Here is a 23,116-nt window from a genome sequence, read left to right on the forward strand (position 1 = left end):
GGGAGCTCAAGTCTCGCTCACGTTTTTCACCCCCAGGTGTCTCTAATCCACAACCTTTATCATTTGCCCCCGCTGTGAAGTTACTACAGCTACCGAAGGCGCTGTTGCATCCACCATATCCCCATTTCTGTTCTTTACAGGCGCAACTACACCAAAACCGGTTGCCGCAACCACCAACCAGTAACCAACCATACCAGCGCCTGCCCCTCCCAGTCAGTCCAGCAAAGCACCTAACGTCATGTCCAATCAGGGAGAGGTTTTCACAGGAGGTGCAACCACGTCTCAGCACGTGGACGCCGAGGACGACGACCATTTCGAAAACACCACGTTTAAGCTAAAACGGACCCGTTCGCTCGGACTCTTAGACGAATTCATCGACCCCAGTGAGCAAGAGAAGAAGATCGAGGCCCAGGCAGAAGCAAAGGAGCTGGATAACGCTGGCAAGGACGAGGAGCTGTCTCAGGGTGGGACGAACACGGGACTCAGAGTCAACACCGATGCCCCTCGGAGTCCAACAACCCCCATTCTCCAACGGCAGCATCCACCACTACGCCAACGCCACCGTTCCTAACCAGCCCGGAACTCATTCCTCACGACGACACTGACGTCTCCGCTGAGCCTTCCAGACATGTGGACTACCTCTCGCACCAGTGGGATGTGGCCGACATCAGCAAGTCGTGGAGGTATGTTATCTCTCGTAGGAAGAGTGTTGCCAATGCGGCTCGTTTGGAGAACGCCAGTTGGCGAACGTGGGCTCAGCGGCGCTCCAACCTCAAGACCATCAGCCCGGAAGCAGTCAACTGGTCTAAGGAGAGCGATGTCACTTGGCTCTACGGACCCATTCTCGACGATGATGACCACGACCATGGAGACGAATCCCGTCCAGCATCTGAAACTGCCACCAATGCCGTGGCCGGCGATGTCGCCATTGCCCGCAGAACCTCGGGCCCCAAACCCATCCTCAAAAAGCGTACCGTCGAGGACATGATGATCAGCCACCTGAACTTGCGGAAGCTTGAGATTGCATCGGCTCGTGCTGACCAAGAGCAAAACCGTCGTGAAGAAGCTGAGCATCAGGCTAGGCGAGAAGCTGCCGTCAAGGCCGGTGTGTCAGAGAGACCACCAGAGTACTTTGACTATAATGCCATTTCCGCCAAGTTGAACTCACAGTACAAGAACTTCTCCCAAAATAACTCCCAGAACAACTCAAGCGCCGATTTGCCGGAACTTGAAGCCACCGCCTCGCATGCCTCCGACCACTCTGAGGCCTCCCAGTACGGCTTAGAGAGACTTGTCTCACCGCAACACGACGCCCATGCATCTCCCTTACGATCTTCCTTTGCTCATTCACAGAAGCTTCCAAAACAAGACCGCCATGTCAGGTTCAACGGCGAAGTCCGCCAATGCATTGCCATTTCCGACCCATCAGCACCCACAAGTTATTATGCTGATTCTGAAGATGATGATGAAGAGGAGGAGGTTGGGGACTACAATCTAGGCAGCGAAAGCTACTATGAAGATACCGACATGCACTCATTGGACTCCGAAGGTGAGGACGATGACGATGATGATGATGATGATGATGACGAAGAGGGAGGCTTTTTCTTGAAGGTGCCCTCGTCTTCAAGTGCCAGCCACCATCCCGGCTTGTACAAGAGAGAGGATAATAAACTTGAGAGAAAGGATACGCCACACCCCTCGACCCTCAAACGCTACAGCACGATTGAGTTACTTCCATCCACATCATTGAACTACGGTACCTCTGACGAGGAGAGTGATGACGAGAATCCATACACATCCAGTTTATCGCATAATGTGGGCAACTTCAGTAATAGAGGCTACGACTACCACTACGATTACAATACAGTTTATCAGGTGGATCCCAACCATGCCATTTATGGCTCGGGCGGGAGAGACAGGGCTCCCGACGTGGTCGACGTGCCAGAAAATATTGCATTGGGATCCAACTTCGATTATGAAATTATCGAAAACGAGGATATCCGCAACTTTGATAATGCCCTCTTGATGTCATTAACTGTGGTCATGACAACAACAACCCAAACGCAGAAAAATTGCCCATTTCTTCACTTGACGACTCCGCTGCTCCCACCAATAAACCAAAGCCAAATCCATTCTCTTTAGATGGGAGTGACTCGAGCTCTGACAGCGATAGCGAGGAAGAGGGACTCTCAATCAGCGCACGCAACTCAAGCTCGTCGCTTGCACAGCTGGTGTTTGGTGGTGGCATGACTGCTACAGAAAACAAGCAGGACGAATCCAACTATCCTGAACATATTAACAAGCCTGATGAACCTCTGGAGGGTCACATTTCCGAAATCAACCCAAGGCATTCTTCAACAAGCTTGCTGAAACAGCCACATTCTTCGAGTTCGCTTTCTGGCCAATTTTTCTCCGGATCTGGCGGACTTTCGAAGACAGAGTCCAGGTCCGAAGAGCCAAGCGCATTATCGGACATGTTCTTCAACCCAACGCCGAGTAATGCAACACAACTGTTAGAGCCAGATGCAGCGGACAAGTCCCGGAGAGGCGAAGGAGCCACACTGCCTCCGCTTCAGAGAAAGGCATCGCCATTGCCCCTCACACCACATCTGAGAATGCGTTTCTGGGAAAGGCATCTCCTACTCCACCCGTCGTGAAACAACCATCCAGAGGTGGATTTGTGCTTGAGTCGGACTCTGACTCCGACTCGGAGGTTGAAGATGCCCGTCCACCATCCGAAGGCGCGAAGAGTCCTGATAGCTATTCCTCGTTGTATAAGGTTGCTGGTGAGAATGGCCTCAACGTCTCGTCGTCAGACTCCGATGAATCCAATAATCAAAGGCGAGGTAAGGGCTGGGTGTGGCGAGTTTCCTTGGGAGCTGGAACAAAAATAGCAGCTAAAGAAAGAATAGATTGGTATCCCATGCACCGGCACGGTGCTCATTTTATCGCTTACGAATATACAAGATGAACTACATGTCTCAGATTTTAGATTATACGTCTTTGCAGCCATGTGGGTGCACCCGTACACCACGCCGTGTATGCAACTAGCATCACTAGCTTGCTCGAGGTTTTGTGACTAAAAACCCCACCAATCCACAAATCTTATTTATTCAACTTTTTCTTTAAAATTCACAACTTATGTTCACACTTCCGGGTGCAACATCGCTTGCGGGCTTTTTGGCAAGCACGCTCTTCATAGAATCACAGGTGACAAGGTCCCACTCCAATGATGACTCCGATGGCAAATGTGAGCTAGTGGGAACCTTTTCCCTCATTACTCAGGCATTCCTAGGCCTTCTTTGCCTTCTGTCACTTCTTATCAAGCGATTTTATGAGTATCCAGTCAGAAGAACCTGGCCAGTCTGGATTTTTGATGTTTCTAAACAGGTTATCGGAGCTTTTGGGGTTCACGTCTTCAACGTTCTACTATCAATTATCAAGACACTGCCAGAAGATTTGGTCAAAGCTGTCGAGGATGAGAGCGGGGATCCTTGCGATTGGTACTTCCTAAGCATTGTATTTGATTGCACCATTGGCGTGTACATTCTTTATCTAGTCTTCCGGTGCTTCAACTGGTTTTGCAAGACCCACCTCCACATGACACAGATTGAATCTGGTCAATACGGTCCAGACCCACACAATCCTAGCAGACGGGCGTACATGAAGCAGCTTGGTATCTACTTCAGTGCGTTGATGGCGACTAAGTTCATCTTGTATGGGCTTGTGGAGTGCTTCGAGACGCAACTCCTATGGATCACAAGCAAGATTCTTCTTGCATGGCTCGACGAGTATCCCAACGAATTTGAGATTTTTGTTGTGATGTTCTTGGTACCCATCTTCATGAACTGCTTGCAATTGATCTTGATCGACAACTTCATTCAAAATCAGGTCATTTATAGAACCAACGCTCGGCGTCATAGAGGTGACAGGGAGATCGCCACCAGTGCTGACTTGGAGAGAGAAGGCGACAACCTTTTGCCAAAACGGTCACTTCAGGCAGATCAAAACACTCGTTATGGGTCTACAACTTAGCATAACTTTCGTTTTTCTTCTATTGGGTCAGGCCCTTGCTATATACACTAGGCTTTATATTTACAGGAATAAAGGATCTTTTGGGAATCTATTTTGTTTCAAAGCCATAGCCTTTCATACAAGTCTTGTACTTCTGGATCAACTCATCACACTTTCCGGACTCCTGTCCGTTGAAAAGAAGGCACTCGTCACGAGTTTTCTTTTCGTCTAAGCAAACGCAACATGGCTTAGGCTTGTTTTCGGTTTTGGCGGGTTCAGACATGAAGAAGGTTGAAGTGAAGATGTGATTTGTAAGGCTCGCATAGTTTAGGAAGGACCATCCGAGCGCACGTGACCATGGCGTCAGTTCCACTGGTACCACAATGAAATGGTCAAGTATTTTACGTAGGCTCGAGACTAATTGATTATTTGGCTTTTGTGAGCGTTTGAAACTATGCCCCTATCACTCCAGACGTTGTTCCAAACTGTTTTGTTTCCCTTGGTCGGTAATCGACTACAAGCCCAATTGGGTTCCAAAACTGACTCTTTTGTTGATTTGAGCAAATTTCGAGGCTATTTGAGAACTCAGCTCTTATTTTGCTTGGTAAAAGAAAATCATAAAAATTCTCGAAGATTTTACCATTTCTAAGTAGTATTTACGTTTTCACCATGCTCATAAATCGGCAACATCTTTTCGCAGCATTACTCCATATCGGACTATGCATGCCAAAAGACGACCAAAACGTAAATACATGATAACTTCAAGAAGTAAAAATATAATACCAAAGATTGTAATAATTCAGTCACTTAAGTATACCGCAACTCCATATTTTGTTCCTTGAACCAACCTTCTCTGGATGCCACCTGGTGGGTTACCGCATGCCTTCCTGTACCGACATATCAAGTGTCCAAGAGCCAACAACACCCTTCTTTAAACCTAGCCACACCATGTCACTCGACGGAGATCATGCTACTCCGTCGGCACGTGCATCCATGGACACCACTGTCAACATCAATGAGGACGTGGCAAGTGAGCGGTCCACAGAACTGGCTAGAAAGCCTCCAACTGAATCGGTTTACCTGAACTTTCGGGGGTCTACCGGTGAAGACAGCATTATTCTGGCCTTCAACATACTCAAATTTGGTCTGGGTGAGGAGGAGGCTGCTCCAGATGCATTCCTGCCGTTGGGGCCCAACTCAATCTTCGAACTCACCCTGGCGTCTGATGTGGCCAGGGTCAAGCTGAACAAGCCGTTGAAGACATACCTTCTGGTCAATGGCGGTGCAAACACAATCTACAACTTGACCAAGCCCACGTCAAAAGATATTCCACAGATCCAGCTCCAATCGCTTAAGCATAAGGTGTCATCAAAGCGAATGAGCCAAGAGTTAGTCAAGGACATGATCGCAGACTACAAAAGCTTCGAGCAGACCAATCGGCATTTGACTGAGGATGTTTTGAGTAAGCTTGGAGGATCCACACCTGATAATTCTTCCGACCACATAGATGATGAAGATTCGCAAATACCAACAGTGTTCGAAAATCCTGACTTCCACCTAGACGACCCAAGAATCTTTCGCCAAGTGATGGAGAACTCCCAGATATTGCCTGATCCGGACTCTCATGATAGCACCCACATTGTACATAACACAGAGGTCCAGGAGAAGCTTTCCCAATATTTAGATAGAGTGGAGGTGGAGCTTATCCAGGAAATTTCCAAAACATCAGACTCTTTCTTCAGCACGTTAGGAGAAATTCAAGGCATTAAGGCGCAATCAGCAGAATGCATCGATCAATTCCACAACATACAAACAAAGCTTGGAAGCATAGAGGAAGACCAAGCCAAATGTGGCTTGAAGATTTTGGATTTACTCGATGAACGCCAAAATGTGTGCCACCTCGAATCATCTGTCCTTCAATTGAAAGAGGTGGTGAGCTGGTTTCAAAAGGCCGAAAAAATGTTTTCGGAAGGTAGGCACAGCGAATGTCTCGATAGTATTTTAATCATCGAGCATCTCATCAACGGTACCACTCGTGAGGACTATCCTGATCCTGACACCTTCAAACTTTATCCCTCGTTTGATTATCCATTAGTCGATCTTACCAGAGTTCCTGCCCTTACTTCAATCAAGAACAAATTGAATCAGTTGAAGCTGGCTTGCAGCAAGGGCTACATCGAGTCATTTGTCGATTTGCTTCTAGAAGATCTCCGGTCCCATTACAATCTGGTCACACCAAAAGATACTATGAATCGTATCTATATCTCAATTGATTCTAGCAAAACATTTGGCACCTCGCTGAATACTTCATACACAAAAGTTCCTACAGAAGTCAAGGAACAGCTAATTATCTTCATCAAAAACTTATACAAGTCGAGTCACTTGGTTGAAGCGTTTGGTGATTACCAGAATACGATAATCACAGAGGTAAAAGCGATCATTAGAGCCCATTTGCCGCTGGCCCTGAGCAAACTCGATCCTATGCAACTTGAAGCTCTGTCCAATCCTGAGTCCAGAGACTCTTCAGTGCCACCTGATGCATCTCAGACCGCCGAATCGACGGCTATGGCAAGCAATTCTTTATCTTCAAATATCAAGGGTCTTACTCACGAAGAGTATGTTCTCATGATGAAGACCATCTTTGCCAGCTTGTCTGAATGCTTACGAAGACTTACTATTCATCAAAAGCTCTTGTTGGATTTGTCGCTCTCTTCGCTTTCCTCGAATGACACACTTGATGTCATGTCTTTGGACATTACGAATGCAATTAACAGAGCAATCGAATTGACCCAAGTTCGTTTGGTTAAGATTTCGAACGTGCGTCTGGAGCAGCTTTGTGACTCTTCGATTGAAGAATACCTCAAGCTCTTCTCATATTCTTCAGCATACCTACTGGAGTGCGAGTTTATCAATCCTGGCTACAATGCAACTGGACCTGGAAGTTCCTTCAATGACTGGGTTAAAAACCATGTCGGTTACTACATACATCGCTTCCACCTGAGCTCTATCAAACGCTTTGTCGCCAATTGCGATAAAGAGATCTGGAAGGAGTTTACTAATTCAGATTCTTTGGCTGTTGCTCAAAAATACTTGGACGAGGTGCTTGAATACAGTAAATTCCACGAAACAGACGGTCAGAAAGGCTCGAATGGCAAGCATTGGTCTAACCTACTAGTGTTTTATGAAAAGGATGCTTCACCAGATGAAGAAAAGCAACAAAGTGTTTCTCAGCAAACTAAGCTCAAAATCGGTGACGATGAATATATGGTGCCTAAGCTTATTCTCGATGTTGTCAAGAACATTAGGGACTACATAATTATCTCATCGATCTTTACATCCAGGGCACCCACAATCAAGGCAAATGTTTTGACCTTCTTCAAGGTAATGAACTCAAGGATTTCACAGGCTATTTTGAATGCTGGCGCCACAAGAACGGCAGGCCTTAAGCATATCACAACAAAGCATCTCGCTCTTTGCATACAAACAATTGAATTTGATCATGCCTTCCTCAGTGCCGTTCAGTATATTTTCAAAAATCAGGAAGAAGAGAATGAGCCAAATCAACAGGGCGAGGACCTCACATTTGCTAAAATCATCTCAAACTACAAAGACCACGAGAACGAGCTATTTACCAAGCTCGTGCTGATCATGAAGGATCGTACGATGAATCACTGTAACTCCATTGTGAAGATTGACTGGTCAGAACCACTCAAACCCGGTCAACAATGCCATCAGTTTATGGAGACTTTGGTGAAAGAAACCAGCACAGTCGCAAAGGTACTCTCGAAGTATATGCGCGAAACCGAATGCTCCCTCATTCTACTGCAAATCTTCGATAATTACAAAAAGTTGCTTTTGCATTGCTTTTGCACCGAACTTCCACAGTTCAAAGACTTTAATGAGAAACACTCGCTTCTCAAGGATATTGACTATTTCAGAGTGAAGCTTGGAGAGCTTCCAGGATATGGTAATTCAGGTCAGGTCATTTGGGAGAATGTCAATGCTCTTCCTACGGTTGAAGACGCAAGAATGGAGGAGATAATGAGAAACAATATTGAGGGAGAGAGAGCCGAGGCAGCAAGAAAATCTTTAGAAGTCAATGGTAAGTCTGATAAAAACGGAGTCAGTTCTGCTCCAGAGAGTACCGCCAAGAAAGAGGAAAGCACTCCACAACCTCAATCTGATGAACCATCCAAGGAGACCGCAGAAACCTCGAACATAAGCGGCGAGGCCGAGCAATCTACAACTTCAACTAAACCTGAGGAGGATCAATCGGACAAGTCTCTGAAGAATGAGGATGTGAGCATTGCTGCCCAAGAGAAGTTGGAAGATCAGCCGGCCGCAGAGGAGAAGTCAACGGAAATCTCAGAGGAAAAAGACAAGACTGTCGATAAGATTGAGGCAGAAGATGAAACCAACCCCAAGGATGATTCTGGAAAGGTGAACCATGAGCTGAATCAAGAGATAAATGAAACAAGAGAGAGTGTGGACTCAAATCAAAGTGAAAGCGAATCAAAGGAGGAAACCTCGGCTGAAACTAAGGAGGAGTCCAAGGGAGTAACGAAGGAAGAGCTCAAGGAAGAGTCCAAAGAAGGGCCCAAGGAAGAGCTTAAGGATGAACCGAAAGAGAACAAGCAGGCTGAGACTGAGACTGAGGCTGAGACGAAGGGAGACGCTAATGAGGCGAAGGACGAACTGAAGCAAGATGTTGTCGCTAACACTACTGATGCGAAGAAGGACGACTAAGGCTGAACTTCGTGAGTGCTCATGATATCGTTTTTGCAGCCAAACATCTGCAGTCGCGACAGCCTTACATCCCGAGATAAGCGTCACGTGCGCTTATAATGACTTAACTGTGGCTCTTTGAAAAAGAAGTGACCCCAAAGCGAACATATTCGGACATTGCTTGTCAAATATGTCTTTCCGTCTGATTCTGGTTCTTGACTTGGAGAAAGCATTTGATCCAGCAACGAAGCCGGAATTCTTAGCAGAGCTTCGCAATTCACTCATCAATGTGGGGTTCTTGCTCCTAGTGAATTATGAGAAGTACGGGCCTTCAAGACAAGATTTCGAAGATATCAAGAATCAGCTGTTTCACTTTTTTGCTTTACCAGATGAAGTCAAGCAGGATTGCGAGATGATTCACTCTCCACACTTCTTGGGCTACACGAGATTGGCAAATGAGATCACAGCTTCACAGACTGATTGGCGTGAGCAAATTGACTTGGCCACTGAGTTGCCTGCTCCAAAAGAGGGAGATCCGATCTACAAGAACATTGAAGGGCCCAATTTGTGGCCAGACGAGCACCACATCCCAGGTTTCAGAAAGGTGATCACAACCTACATCGAGAAGATGACTCAACTCAGCACTACATTCAGAAAGCTTGCTTGTGAAGCAATCGGACTTGCTCCCGAGGCGTTGGATGGGTACTTCAAGGAGAATCAGCAGTGCAAGATGAAGCTCATTGCGTACCCCGACTCCGACCAGCTCCAAGGAGTCAAGTCTCAAGCATTGGATGATCTGCCCGAAAGTGGTCAAGGTGTGGGTCCACACCGTGACTCCGACTTGCTCACCTACATTTACCAGGCCACTGAACACCAGAACTCTCTTCAAGTGCAAAACTTCCAGGGAAAGTGGATAACAGTGGATAATATTCCCCATAGTCTCGTCGTTAACGCTGGGCAAACTCTCGAGGCCATCACGAATGGTGTGTGCAAGGCTACGATTCATCGTGTGCTCAACCCTGCGGCAGGTTCAGGAACTCGTATCTCGATTCCATTTTTCCAGACCATTGACCTCGACTCGAGGAAACTGGCTGTTGAGAACCTTCCAAACGAAGTGCTCAAACTTAGAGACGAGCGGGATAAGGCTATTGAAGACTGGGGTGTGGATGTTGGATTCCAGTTCACTCCTGACATTTCCCAGCACGCCGTGGGACATGCCGTTTTCCGTAACCGGATCAAGTCGCATCAAGACGTGGCTGAAAGGTGGTATCCTACAATTCTCGAGGAAGTACGTGCTCTCTACTCTCACTAGTCTGTATAGTAAGCGGAGTTTCGAGTACTTTCAATGCCGCACATGTACCCCAACTGTTATCGCACTGCACAATGTAGAAATCTTGGTCCCCAGAACCCACTCCTTTTCTTCGATGGTACCGTCGTACGAAAGCATATTCAAGGACGTGGTCGAAAAGACACGTCTAGGACAGGATAAAGAGCTCGTGTATCTCATAGGGCAGAACCAAAATACAACGTCACCTTTGCAGCAGGAGGTAGATCAACTAATAAAGGATCTCAACCTAGTGGAGTTTAAAGTAGCTCAGCAGGTTGGCCACAGCATTCATGATCTAGCTCCCGAGGAGCTTTCGAAAAATTACAAACCTCTACCTTCAAACGACGAAGGAACGCAGCGCAGATTGTCTACTGAAATAAGGAACCTTACTCAGGGTGAAAGTGCAAATAGAGGCGCTGCCAGCACGCCTGCTGCGGCAACAATCAGTAACTTCAGCGTTAATTCCAGAGTTACGAATCTCGAAAACCATGACTACACCCCTGTTCCTCACAAACAACCCACGAAGGGAAGCATCAAGAAGACATTGAAGAAGTATAAGGCGAAGCTTCAACACCCAGAAGTGGAAAATCAATCGAGAACCGTGAGCTCTCAGACGGTCAAGGCCAGCCGCAGAGCATCATTGGTGGGCGAGGTATTGCCTGAATACATTCGCAAGCAGCTCACTATCAATGATCTGGAACAGAATGACAGAAGAAGTTTGTCAACAAATGAGTCGCTACGAAAAAGTCCCAGCAGAAGAGAAAGATCAGAGAGTTTAACCACGCCAGAAGAACACAGCCAGATCCAATCTCTGTCGCTCCGACGGCTCGAGAACAGCCAAAACGACAGATTTAGGAACGTGTTGGTGAACTCACTGTCCCTATATGTGCGCAAGGACGACAACAGTGCCAATGTCTCACAGGAGGGCATTGAATCCGCGGTGTCGGATACGGACAAGGAGTACATTCTGCCCAGTCTGTTTACGAGATCCGTGGATGGCATGAATGATCACGATGGGCTTTTGTACCACCATACAGATGACGAGGAGGACGAGGAGGAAGGAAACGACGAGGATGAGGATGATGGAGATTATCTATTTAAGCAGTAGAACCAGTCTATAACATTATGCAAGGGTATTAGGTTAGAGAAGGATGCGGGCTTTTCTGGTAGCGCTAATGGAGTACTCGTAGACGAAGACTGAAATGGCACTTGTAGGCGCTGTCTTCATGAGCGACACGAGGAAACCACGGTAAAACCCAAATAAGCCGTGGTTTCTGTAGTTTGCGCTGAATACTCTGAAGCCATTCCGCTCGTGTGAGATTTGCATTCGTTTTCGTAGGGTGTCCAAGGGAAATGTGATGGCCTTGGCTGTAGAGCCTGCAATGAAGCCACAGACGGCTTCAACGCCCCAAATGCGGTACCCGAATTGTTCGTGGATTTTGTCTGTAGTGCTTCTGGCAAGGGAATACGACCAGAAGAAGAGGCCTGAAGAGGCAACGATCGAAAGGAGGGAGGGCCGGATTCCTGCAAAGAAACCCAAAGCGCCTTTGTCCCTGTAGATGTCCTTGGCGACTCTTGACATGGACAAGAACTGTTTAGCCTCGCTGGCGGCTAGTCTTGTTCGAAGCATGTCGAAAGGGTATGTCAACACGGTACTTGCCAAGCCAGCACCGCAGCCCACAGTAAATGTATGGAGCAGTCGACTCATGGAAAAGCCCAGCGAGTCCTGAAGGTCACGAAGGCCGTTGTTGAGCATGGAGTATGACGTGAATTGAGATGCGCCGTACAAGACGTAGAGGATCTCGGCAGGGACGTTTCCCTTCCACAACGCCGTGACGCCCTCCCTTCTTAGAAGCTTCTTCACAGTCAGGGATAACGTGCTATTCTTGTCATGCGTGAGCAGAAGCTGTAATCTGATCTTGATCGTGTCCAACGGAGCAGTGATGGCCCTGAAGTTAGTATGAATTGATAGGTCGGGATACTCCGAACATACCTCGCCACGGCACCTGAGATGGAGCCTGCCACAAGGGATTCGACTGCAGAGACGTCTGAGTTTTTCAGGAGGTGGTCTTCCCTCGGGCTGGCTGATTTCATGAAGAAGACGTTGTAGTAGGCTGCATCAGACGTGCAGGCGATGGCTTCAAATGCGCTCCAACTCCGAGACTGTGGTAGATTGGCCACAGACAGGACTGGATGACCAAAATGAAGGAATGAATTGATGAAGACTAAAGTTTAACTGGATTCTGCTTGATAAACAATTGACAATTTAGGGTGGTTCCTGAAAATCCGTGGGGTTCGACTAGGGTCGGTCTGCTTTGACTCCGAGCAAGTATGCACTACGCTCAACAGTCTTTAGACTACCATCAATGCTACTATGATCAAACGCCTAGACCTGGAAACAGCGTCTAGGATACGAGGTGGCACGGTCATAGAGTCACCAGAAAGTGCAGTCCAAGCGCTAGTCCAGAACTCCATGGACGCTGGTGCTAAGCATATCGCCGTGAAGCTACATCTAGGCACGTTGAGTTTATGTGTTCAAGATGACGGCCACGGCATGACCAGCGAGGAATTGGATGTGGTTGGATCTTCTTACTTCCTGTCCAAAGGTGAATCAGGCCATGGAGAATCGCTCAGCGCTTTGGTGAGTAGCTGCTCCAACGTGGTGATTCTGACGAGGAGGAAGCAGGACAATGGGTGGAACAAGAAGTCTTTCAGAAGTCAAAACAAGCTAGAGGTTCTGACTCTCGAAAGGTTCTTTGAGCCAGACTATTCGATCAATGGCACAGTCGTGATGGCTACTCGTTTGTTTGGTTCTACTCCCGTGCGGTGGGAGATTGCAATGCAGAACCACAAGAATATGATGGAGTCCATAAGGATCAAGGTTTTTGAACTACTAGCACACAGAATTGATGTTAGGGTGAGATTGTTTGTCAATGATGGACTGGAAGGTTTCAAAAAGATCATGGATACGGGCGAGTGTGGAGATTTGACCGATGCTTACGCTGCTGTGTTTGGCAAGAGGGAGTTTCAAACCATTGAGGGGATTGAAAGTGGATTAGATGTGACAATGTTCATCTCACTGGAGCCTATCCAGAACAGCCGCCATCAGTTCGTGTTCCTCAACAAGAGACCCGTCTATCTACGAGGCTCTGAAAGAAGGGGGATATCAAATTACATCCTGAAGTTCAAGTACCCATCCGTGAAGGGATATTTTGGGAAGTCTGTCAAAGGCTATCCAAGTTTCATTGTGTTTCTAAGGAGCAAAGATCAAGATGACAGTCTCGATTGCCATGCTACGAAGGCGATTCAAGGTGCGATACTTCGACTTTTATCATCTCACCTTAATGGTTTCCAAAGCGTTCCAGAAACTCCACGAAAACGGGTAAAATTAACTAGGTCATATGGTACCGACTCTCCCTTGTCACTGTTGACTGCATCCCCCGAATCGGCACCTGAGTCTCCCAGGCTTTCCCAAATCACAAATCAGATATTTCTAGACGATTATCAAATAATTAGCCAAGTGTCGTCCAGATTCATCCTCTTTGTGAACCGGGCCACTTTATACATTGTGGATCAACATGCATGCGATGAACGAATCCGATATGAGCAAATTCTTCGAGATTTTTTGAAAGACATTCAAGATCCATTTATTGACATGCGGGTGAAGTGCGATAACCCGCTCTTTCTCGACATAAGTCCTAAAGATTTGAAAGTTTTCACCAAGCATAGGCAATATCTCCTGGAGTACGGAATTGGTTTTACCATTGGGGGCGACTGCGTTCATGTTACGCACCTTCCAGCGATTCTTATGTCCAAAGCCAAAGATACTTCATCGTTGAAGTCTTTCATGATCGGCTGGGTGTCAGATCTAGAACAACGAAATACCGATATCAGCCCCTCACAAGACTGGTTTATGGCAATCCAACAAATTCCTGCTCCTATTCGCGATTCCTTGATTACGAAGTCTTGCAAAGATGCCATCAAATTTGGAGAGCAGCTTACACTAGAGGAAATGCATCATTTGATGAGCGAGTTGAGCAAGTGCCGACTTTTCACCCAATGCGCCCACGGAAGACCAACGATTGTACCAATCGGGGATATTGAAAACTTTGGAGCTTTTGAACCATTTCGGGATGACTATAACCTTTGAGGTGAACCATTTTGCAACTATCTCTCTGCATAAACGACGACCTCTGCTGGCAAAGGCTGACGTAACTTATTTATTCCAAGAAAGCAATTTAAAGCAACGCTATAGAGATCATCACACATGGAAGAAAAATCAACCTCTAAATTAACCTCTCTGTAATCTTGACTGTTGATACTCGGCCCTTCTTATATGGCCTGTCCTGCAAATAGCGCAGCAGACATCTCGCTCTCACTCAGACAGTCTTCAACCAAAAGCAAAATACAGCTTCCATATGTTTGGATCTCCAGAATCTGAAAGATTTTACTCTGGTACGGGCTCTATTATTGACGGGATTAACAATGAGTCGTTTTCGACTCCGCTCAAGCGCCTCCCGAATGCCAATGTGAACCTGGTACTACATGAGATCAATGAAGACCAACAATCACACAAACAAAGCGAACCACAAGCACAACAAAATGCTCCGCTTAGCCGATCATCACAATTTGCGCAGCTCAATGATATGAGCAATTTGTTGCCCTTATCGGAAGCATCCCTCCAGGCATCTCGGGCTAGAATCCCCTTCAGCAGTAAACAGAAAGACAACAACCTTTTCAACCTGGAAGTTGACCACAAACCCAAGGGACAAGTGTTCTACAAACCCTTGTATCATAATAGAAACATTCTTCCCCAGGAATTTCTCCCACCCAAGTCTGCACAGTCAGGAAAGAACAAAATCATCAGACAACAAGAACCAGCATACAACAGAGATGACGACGAGCTCAGCGATGACGAGGATGCACCTACACAAGCACCTTCAGGCGAATGGATGAGTCCAGTGATGAAGGTCGCCTTGAGCAGGCAAGTCAACAAGGAGAGGATCTTCAAGACGATGTGCACGAGCATATTTCGTTTGGTGGGCTTCCATCTCGTCCTTCTCTTTGTTGAATATTTCTACAAGCTCTACCAGCTCAATCATCTGTACTCGCAAGTACTTCGAAAGCATGCGGCCTGGGCCCGCTATGTAGATAGCGAACAAAGCTGGATATCTACAGCTTGGCCCCATGTTCGCCATCTCCAGTGGGTTTTCATAATTGCAATTGCCATAAGCATCGTTAGACTTATATGGCCTCAGGACCAATGCGTTGACTTACCTCTCACGGAAAAGCAGAGGCAGCTTCTAGGACTCAAATCATTGGCCGCAGGTCAAATCGATGATGATGATGGAGACGATGGCTTTGCCTTCAAGAAGCGTCATTTTGAGCTGAAAACCAAAAAGCTGGTGCTTCCGCCCCGCTACCTGATTATCAATGGATTGATCTCGTCAGTTGACGAAAGTTTACCCAAGCCACAAGAGGTTGAGCCTGAAATCGCACTCTCTAACGTGATTCCCTCAAGAACTGCGGCCCTCCAACATTCCCGCCGTTTGCAAACCGACGAGGTTAGCCAAATTTCGAAAGATTTTCACAACAAGTTCAGCTAGAGCTTTGGCTACATATATTGATGAACTAGATATCTTCATTTGGCCTAAAAAATTACCATGGTGCTAGACTTTTCCCAAACTAGGCCACGAATAATAAACTCGGATTAAAGCAAGCTCCGCCCTTGAGGAGAGCTTGGCGAGTTCGGCAGAACTTTGTTCTATGGGCCGAGCCCCATACTCAAAGCGATGTATCTCGGTCTAAGTCAACGCACATGCCGCCTGCACGTGAATCTAAAACTCGCGTAACGTCCTCTCGAAAAACCAGTGCGGGGTGCTCGGACCTTGTCTGTCTGCTTTCTTAAATAGCCATCTTTGCACCACTCCACAACTCATAAACGGAGCATACAATGTCACTTGCTCCTTCATCTGATATGAAAAATGAGCCTGGAGATTTCGAGGAGGAATTCCGTGTAATCAAGGTCAACCACAACACCTGGGTCGGTGCTCATCCGTTGAGGCTTCCGATTGCCGGAGCTAGAGGTGTCTATGGAGGCCATACGTGTGCTCAGACGCTTTTGGTTGCCATGGAGTCGGCTCCAGGTTTCATTCCACACGCCTTTCATTCTCATTTCATCAAAGCCGGGTCCAACAAGAGCCCTTACACGTTCAAGGTGACAAGGTTACACGACGGAAAGACCTTTTGCATGAGGGAGATAAAGGTGATTCAGAAAGATGTGATAATCTACACGGCATTGTGTTCGCTCAAGAAGAAAGGCGCCAAGGTGACATCGGGCGACTTGAACATCATGCATCCACCTCCAAACTTGTTCAAGAAGTACCCTGATCCAAGCAAGCTTCGGAAGATCACCCATACTGACTTTGTCAGGAATGCATTCTCGCCGGAGTTTGTTGACTACAACCTCACCCCAGAGGAAGACAATTTGAGGGCTGCCGAAAGGTGGATCACTGTGTGGAGCGGGCTCCAACAGCCAAGCAAAGATGAGATGAGAGATCCCAAGTACAACTACGTCGGGTTGGCAGATATTTCAGATTCAGCGTTATTGACGACGTTGGCTCGTGTTTTGCACCTTCATTGGAACCCCACAGTGGACAATCCGTATGAGAGTTTCGACGAAGATAAGGATGCCAGAAATATCATGAACGTTACATTGAACGCCTTGCATATTTTCCACTATAACGCAATGTCGCTCGACCATCACCTCTACTTCCATGGCGATGACTTCAAAGCTTTCAATATCGTGAAGGACTGGTTGACCTTGACTTATCAGTTCAAGGTTTTGCGGAATAACAGAGCATTAGTCCGTGGCTATTTCTACAACAAGGAAGGCAATTGCGTGGCTACTGTTATCCAAGAGGGACTCACCTACATGCGTCCTGGCGTTCCGAACAAGCACAGAATTTAGCCAGCAGTAATCTAGCACATGGAACAATAGTAAGGCTGAAGTACCAATGTAGCGCGCAATATCCAGCAAATCTCAGTAATTCTAATAGAAGCTCTCCACACCTTGTCAGCACATCCGTACACCACCAGCCTCATGCGCATGAGGAAACTGATAACCTCGGTCTCAGTACGCATCTCGAAAATATAAAAAGCAGAAAGTCTGTCGGAAAAATCTTACACATATTCACACTAGGCATATGAGTTTTGAAGAGCTTTATGCGAACGACAACGTTTGTCGCTTGGAAGAGAAGTTTTCCGTGGTGAAGAAGCTGGAAACGGAGTTCGAGGGGAAATACCCGTTAGAGTTGTTTAGAGAAGGTGCTAGAGGTGTTTATGGAGGTGAGTTTGCTGCCCAGTGCTTGCTGGCTGCTTATGATTCAATTGACGATCCTGACTTCTCTCCACACTCCTTCCACTCCTACTTCCTCAAGGCCGGAAGCAATGAGTCCAAAATGAGATACGAAGTAGAGAAGACATCACAGGGTCGGAACTACTGCTCCAGATTGGTGAAGACGTACCAGCTGCACACGAACCAGCTTTGCTACATCATGATCGCATCTTTCACAAGAAACAACCTGATTGACAAGAGGAAGAAGGAATTTGCTGGGTTAGACGAGCAGAAGAAGTACCATCCTAGAACAAAGGTGCCCTTGGAGTTCACCAGTAGCCCACACCCTTGGTTTGACAAATACGTGGACCGTCTTGATGAGCTTCCCTCTTTTGAGCATACAAACGGTAATCTCTTGACGGTACTTCCCCCAGAGGTTATGAGAGACAACCCCAAGGACGACGAGCTCTCTGTTGAGATTCCTTACCGCAGATACGGAGGTTTTTTCAAGGTCAATGACCGTCTCGACTTGGCTAAGAACCCAGCGAAGCAAAGACACATTGATCTTACGTTTGGATCCGATTCGTACTTTTTGGTCACCATGGTGAGAGCCCTTGGCATTCCTCTCATGTCCAAGGGTGCTCTTGATTTTTTCAGAGTCTCATTGGACCACACGGTTTACTTCCATGACAACGATTTTGATCCTACAGACTTTTTGTTCATGGACTATAACTTTGAGCGGTTGTCGAACGACAGGGTATTGTGTGCGGTGCGTATCTATGGTCGCAATAGAAAGCACATTGCCACAGTGACCCAGGAGGCCCTTACGTACGTCCCGCTCCCACTTGCCGATAAATCCAAGGGTGCTTCGTACAAGCTCTAGGCTTTATTTATTTTATGAATTATGCGAATAACTTAATGTCGAGTTGTTGTATAGTAGGGTAGTGAGAGCGAATGTAATGGCTGCAAACCACAAATCTCGTGGACGCAAGATCAGATTCAGCTCAGGGGGGCTAACATATCAATACATGAAACCAATGCAATAACAAGAGACCGGGAAATCGCTCGAAATCGGTATGACCGTGCTAAGAAAAAAAGACGGTTCTAGGCAGCCTTGAATGAATGGGCCTCACGCTCACAACTTGCATCCAAACGCAATCGAGATCTAACCACATCTTGCATGATCAAGAGCAATTAGGATGTAGTGGTTAGAGGAAAGGGATGAATGGAAAGAGCAATGTTTCAGGATAGAGGTTACTGGCAGGTTTTGGCAGGCCAATTGCTGCCTAATTTGGTCCAGCTGCGAGGACGGAATCTGTAGATGTATCTGGTGCATCAAGAATAGATTGCATCAATGGTCTCCTAGGTTCAGATTGATCAGAGCCAGGGATGAAGCATTGGTTTGAATAGTGTTTCAGGAGAGTAGGTGCAGATTCCAGAGTTTGCAAAAAGTGTCTCTCTTCCTCTATGGAGCACTTCTGTCTCAAATTTTCCATCGGTACACAAAAAAATATCTAGCCGATACGCATACCTAGGCTTTTCAAAAATGGACCTTTGGTGATGTGGAAAAATTGCCAATTGTGAAATATCATACCCCTGCTTCCCCTCCTTATCAACTCCAAAAAATTTCCATCACATTGAAGGCTGGCTATGTCGATGTCACCGTTAAAGGCCAAGTGAAAAAGTCAGACCCCACATTTCGCAGCCGACCGACTCACTCATATTCTCCATCGGGGCCCGATCTCAAGGCACCTGTTCCCACTACAATGGCCGAACAAACTAAAACAAAAAAAAAAAACCAAAAAAACAAAAACAAACCCAAATTCATTTCGAAACCCCCACGCATCACGGCAAATTCGGGATACTTGCCGCTGTTCTTCTCCGGTGCTTAGCTCCGGAGCCGCAACTCGAGACCGTTTTCCACCACTCACCCATGCCTCGGTTGCACCAAATTCACGATACTTTTGTCACCAGAAAAAGCTTAACTAACACTGTGGCCCACTAAGTAAATCCGAATTTCAGCCTCGTCCCGTCATTGTTATCGGTGCACTTCCATATGAAAACGGTCCTTTCATTCTGCCCCGCCGGGACCGCGGTACACCAGCCGGCATAATCCCCCAGCCTGAGATAAATACCACAGGGAAGTCTGCTAGTGGATGTATGAGTAAAACACAGCAAATTCCACTTTCAGACATCTACGCCGAGCGCATGTCTGATTTCGAGGAGGCATTGGGCATCAAGGAGGTCCGGCCCGAGGGCGACATTCACGTTTTCATCCTGAACCACAAGTTGACCAAACCCCAGAAAAACAGTAAAGGTGTTTATGGAGGCAACTTGGCGGGCCAGGCGCTTCTTGCTGCGATCAAGACGGCTCCTGAAGGGTTCACGCCGCATTCGCTCCACTCCCATTTCGTGAAAAGTGTCAGTGATCAGCAGAAGGTGAAATGGACTGTGGAGGAGGTCTCTAATGGAAAGACGTTCTGCAACCGCAGTGTCAAGGCGTGGCAGGATAAGCTGATTAGATACATTGCGAATATCTCGTTAACCAGGACGAACTCGTTCAAGCAGGCGGAGCGGGAGTATTACGATTACGAAGAGAGACAGGAGAAGTTGAAGAAGGAAGCTGCAGCCAGGGGAGAGGAATACGACCCAGAAAGCGAAGACGCCGAGCCAATGAAGCTCAAGCCGTTTTCTTTCCAAACCCCACTCCCCGCTGGTTGTTGGAAGAACGCAAAGAGGACATGCCCGTAGACAAGCGCTCTGCTAACAGATACATCTACCACAAAATCCCCCATCAGTTTGTGTCGCTAGAGGACACTAAATACGAGGACCATGTGCCTGTGACGGAGCGCAAAATGTCGTTCTTTGTTCGTTTGGGCGACGGGTCGCTCAAAATCAAGGACCCTGCTTTCCAGTTTGTCGGACTTGGAGTGTTGCTGGACTCGCTCTTTTTGACCCGCCTTGCGAGAGTGTTGAGAATTTCTACAGTCAACTTGAACAAGACGGGCCACTATTTCTCCGTTTCGCTCGACCACGTCATCTACTTCCACGACTCCGAATTCGATTGCACGCAATGGGTAGCCTTCGGGTTCAAGGCGGTGCGCTTGACCAACAACAGGGTACTTTTAGAGGCTGAGATGTACAACGAGGCCGGCCAGCATGTAGCTACCATCATTCAGGAAGGCCTTGTTCATTTCAACGGGCTTGAAAAGCTGGCCCATCTTTAGACGATATACGTTTTTTGCAACCACTTACTAGTAGCGATTTTCCTGCACCTCTTGTTATCACTCACCACCTACCATGACAAACTCACCCCATGAATTGGGGGCGTCATTGAATCGAAAAACAACTGAAAATCTCTTCGATGTGTTAAGGAAGATACATACATCAGACAATTTGTTTGTTTTGAGCCGAAAGCTCTCACAGGAGTTGAACTACCTCACCTCCTTTCTGGAGCTCAAGTCCAGAGGCAAGTTCGATAGATTGGTTTGGCTCGAGACTTTAGCCTCGTCGGATGACGTGCTGCAATATGTATCTGGATACGGTGGCTTGATTGTTGTACTTGAGGATACCCATGTCAGTCTCGACCTTTTCAGCAAGATATGGCCGCACCTCAGTCGCCAAAAAGTGAAGGTGAGTCTCATCGTGAAAGATCTCGGTCGTGCCTTCTATTATGAGCTTGTTAAGATTTTGGGATCGCCTCCAGACGACTTATTCAAAAACGCCACCAATGTCGACTTGACTCAGAATACAATCCGCATCAGCTCATTCGTTCGCTTGATGAACTGGCAAACCCTCCCCTTGTGTGTTGAGGACTTCGTGCTTACGCTCAACATGGAATTGGGTGGCCTCCAACTGTACTTTGAAAACCCCATCCCACAACTTTCGCTTCTATCGGATGCCTTAGTTCAGATCGTGAACTTCACAAAAACAAACGAGACCATAAAGTTCAAGAACTTATTTGCCAAAGGAGACCATTCAGCGGCTCTTTCCAACATTTTCATGAATGACAAGCTATCGGAGTACCTTGCATCGGGGTTTAGTCCGAATGAAAGAGAGTTTTACACCTCCAAACTTCGAGGCAACACCGACTTGGTCGTTCTTGAGAGAAACCTAGACTACTTTCCGCTCCTTCTAGATCACATGAACTACCTGGGTCTACTTGATGATTTGTTTGGTACGCTGGACGAACTAAACAACGTTCTAGAGCTGGGAGACAAGCTCAATGACGAATTGTACGAGAACATCAAAGATCTCAACTTTGCTTCAATTGGCATGAAGCTTAATAAACTTGCACGCTACATTCAGCTGGAACTTGGCAACAAAGACAATCTCCAAGAAATCTCGGAGATCAAGGAGCTTGTGAAAAACTTGGGTAACTTGACTTCAAAACAAGAATTAGTCAGGAAGCACACTGCATTAAGTGAGGCAATTCTTGAAAAGATAAAGAACAACAGGCAAGGCAATTTTAAGCATGACATTCGTGAATGGTGGCTTGAACTACAGAATGAGATTTTCAATCTCGACTACAAGAGACAGATTGCAAAATTTCAGGACTTGATTAATCAAGGGTGCACGGAGTCGATGGCTTTGAGCTGCGCTGCATTAATCTCGTTGATCAACGATGGCTTCAAGCATAAGGATTTCACACTTGTGGAAGAGCAAATTCACTCCTACTTTGGCCTAGAGGCGGCATTTGCTTTCAGGAAAATGCGTGATTTGAAGATACTCAAAGCAGTCAACAAAAGCACCGACTTTTTTAGTGGCTTCACATTTGGCAAATCGGAGATCGAAACTACCACCACAACAACATCGTCAGACATTCATGGAAAAGACGACAGTACGTTAACTGACAAGACATATGATGACATAAACTCTTTGGGTATAACCGGCGGTCAAGATGTCTACAAATCGACGTACACGCTTATCAGCAAATTTTGGAATCTACATCCTTTGGAGGAAGAGGGCGAGGAGCCTATCATCGAGACTCTTTATGATTACCCCAACCCATCATTTGCATATCCATCAGCCACTGTGCTGTTGATAACTCGACTTATCGAGGCGCTCTACTTTCGTGATTTCCTCAAGTACAAGCCCGTGAACAACGTATACCGTCGACCAAATTGGGAGAAGCTCAACTTGGACGCTATGTTCAGAGGCCAAACGATCGACGAAAATATCTGTGATGACCTGGATAACCGCAAGAGCGAGGCTTCCAAGAACTCCAGACCAGAGTATGTTCTCGCAGTGTTCGTGGGAGGCATCACAAGGGGAGAGATCGCCGTGTTACGGTACTTACAAGGCAAATTAGCCAAACAGAATAAGACACTTTTGGTTTTAACAAGTGGAATTGTGAGCAACCACAAGCTCATAAGCGTGGCTAATCAATGAGCCGATGCACTACAGGCATTCAAGTGGTGTAACGTTTATTGATGCAAAAGAATGGAAAAAGTCGATGACCTGAGCACGCTTAGTTCCCGAGCTGTTTAGACAGAGTCCTCAGCCTCCTTCTGGGCTTTCAACTTGGCGTAGAAGGCCTCTCTCTTCTGGACCAAAGGCTTGTGCTCGTATTGCCAGTAAAGACCGGCCAAGACGAAACCACAGCCAAAGCCGATGGTGATGTCGGAGATGATCTTTCTTCTCAAGGTACCGGTGATTGGGGCGATGGCAGACATGCTGGTAGTGATGTGTTTCTTTATTGAAGATGGTTGTTG

General features: G+C 46.8%; 10 protein-coding genes across 10 annotated transcripts; 9 read left to right on the top strand and 1 right to left on the bottom strand. All coding sequences in view use genetic code 12, as the record gives it.

The window, feature by feature from the left end:
- Nucleotides 1-238: 238 nt before the first annotated feature.
- On the top strand, nucleotides 239-4,035 carry CXQ87_000857 (uncharacterized protein; the record flags this gene model as incomplete). Its single annotated transcript, XM_025479417.1, has 5 exons — nucleotides 239-509; nucleotides 539-2,040; nucleotides 2,124-2,496; nucleotides 2,577-2,857; nucleotides 3,211-4,035. 5 exons carry the CDS (start codon nucleotides 239-241, stop codon nucleotides 4,033-4,035), a joined length of 3,252 nt encoding a protein of 1,083 aa, XP_025338890.1.
- Nucleotides 4,036-4,962: 927 nt separating this feature from the next.
- Nucleotides 4,963-8,760, top strand: CXQ87_000858 (uncharacterized protein; the record flags this gene model as incomplete). Its single annotated transcript, XM_025479418.1, has 1 exon — nucleotides 4,963-8,760. One exon carries the CDS (start codon nucleotides 4,963-4,965, stop codon nucleotides 8,758-8,760), a length of 3,798 nt encoding a protein of 1,265 aa, XP_025338891.1.
- A 169-nt stretch (nucleotides 8,761-8,929) lies between these two features.
- CXQ87_000859 (uncharacterized protein) lies at nucleotides 8,930-10,051 on the top strand (the record flags this gene model as incomplete). The annotated part of the gene is made up of 1 exon (XM_025479419.1): nucleotides 8,930-10,051. The coding sequence occupies one exon, from the start codon at nucleotides 8,930-8,932 to the stop codon at nucleotides 10,049-10,051; it is 1,122 nt and encodes a 373-aa protein (XP_025338892.1).
- Nucleotides 10,052-10,163: 112 nt separating this feature from the next.
- On the top strand, nucleotides 10,164-11,174 carry CXQ87_000860 (uncharacterized protein; the record flags this gene model as incomplete). Its single annotated transcript, XM_025479420.1, has 1 exon — nucleotides 10,164-11,174. One exon carries the CDS (start codon nucleotides 10,164-10,166, stop codon nucleotides 11,172-11,174), a length of 1,011 nt encoding a protein of 336 aa, XP_025338893.1.
- A 33-nt stretch (nucleotides 11,175-11,207) lies between these two features.
- CXQ87_000861 (thiamine transporter) lies at nucleotides 11,208-12,160 on the bottom strand (the record flags this gene model as incomplete). The annotated part of the gene is made up of 2 exons (XM_025479421.1): nucleotides 11,208-12,015; nucleotides 12,060-12,160. 2 exons carry the CDS (start codon nucleotides 12,158-12,160, stop codon nucleotides 11,208-11,210), a joined length of 909 nt encoding a protein of 302 aa, XP_025338894.1.
- A 379-nt stretch (nucleotides 12,161-12,539) lies between these two features.
- Nucleotides 12,540-15,672, top strand: CXQ87_000862 (uncharacterized protein; the record flags this gene model as incomplete). The annotated part of the gene is made up of 3 exons (XM_025479422.1): nucleotides 12,540-13,344; nucleotides 13,867-14,107; nucleotides 14,478-15,672. 3 exons carry the CDS (start codon nucleotides 12,540-12,542, stop codon nucleotides 15,670-15,672), a joined length of 2,241 nt encoding a protein of 746 aa, XP_025338895.1.
- Nucleotides 15,673-16,019: 347 nt separating this feature from the next.
- On the top strand, nucleotides 16,020-17,036 carry CXQ87_000863 (uncharacterized protein; the record flags this gene model as incomplete). The annotated part of the gene is made up of 1 exon (XM_025479423.1): nucleotides 16,020-17,036. The coding sequence occupies one exon, from the start codon at nucleotides 16,020-16,022 to the stop codon at nucleotides 17,034-17,036; it is 1,017 nt and encodes a 338-aa protein (XP_025338896.1).
- Nucleotides 17,037-17,271: 235 nt separating this feature from the next.
- CXQ87_000864 (acyl-CoA thioesterase II) lies at nucleotides 17,272-18,285 on the top strand (the record flags this gene model as incomplete). The annotated part of the gene is made up of 1 exon (XM_025479424.1): nucleotides 17,272-18,285. The coding sequence occupies one exon, from the start codon at nucleotides 17,272-17,274 to the stop codon at nucleotides 18,283-18,285; it is 1,014 nt and encodes a 337-aa protein (XP_025338897.1).
- A 1,325-nt stretch (nucleotides 18,286-19,610) lies between these two features.
- Nucleotides 19,611-20,629, top strand: CXQ87_000865 (acyl-CoA thioesterase II; the record flags this gene model as incomplete). The annotated part of the gene is made up of 2 exons (XM_025479425.1): nucleotides 19,611-20,089; nucleotides 20,173-20,629. The coding sequence occupies 2 exons, from the start codon at nucleotides 19,611-19,613 to the stop codon at nucleotides 20,627-20,629; spliced, it is 936 nt and encodes a 311-aa protein (XP_025338898.1).
- Nucleotides 20,630-20,702: 73 nt separating this feature from the next.
- VPS33 (tethering complex ATP-binding subunit) lies at nucleotides 20,703-22,793 on the top strand (the record flags this gene model as incomplete). Its single annotated transcript, XM_025479426.1, has 1 exon — nucleotides 20,703-22,793. The coding sequence occupies one exon, from the start codon at nucleotides 20,703-20,705 to the stop codon at nucleotides 22,791-22,793; it is 2,091 nt and encodes a 696-aa protein (XP_025338899.1).
- Between the last annotated feature and the right edge of the window lie 323 nt (nucleotides 22,794-23,116).

The sequence above is a fragment of the Candidozyma duobushaemuli genome (genome assembly GCF_002926085.2).
Source record: "Candidozyma duobushaemuli strain B09383 chromosome Unknown A_B09383, whole genome shotgun sequence".
Classification (NCBI taxonomy): Eukaryota; Fungi; Ascomycota; class Pichiomycetes; order Serinales; family Metschnikowiaceae; genus Candidozyma; species Candidozyma duobushaemuli.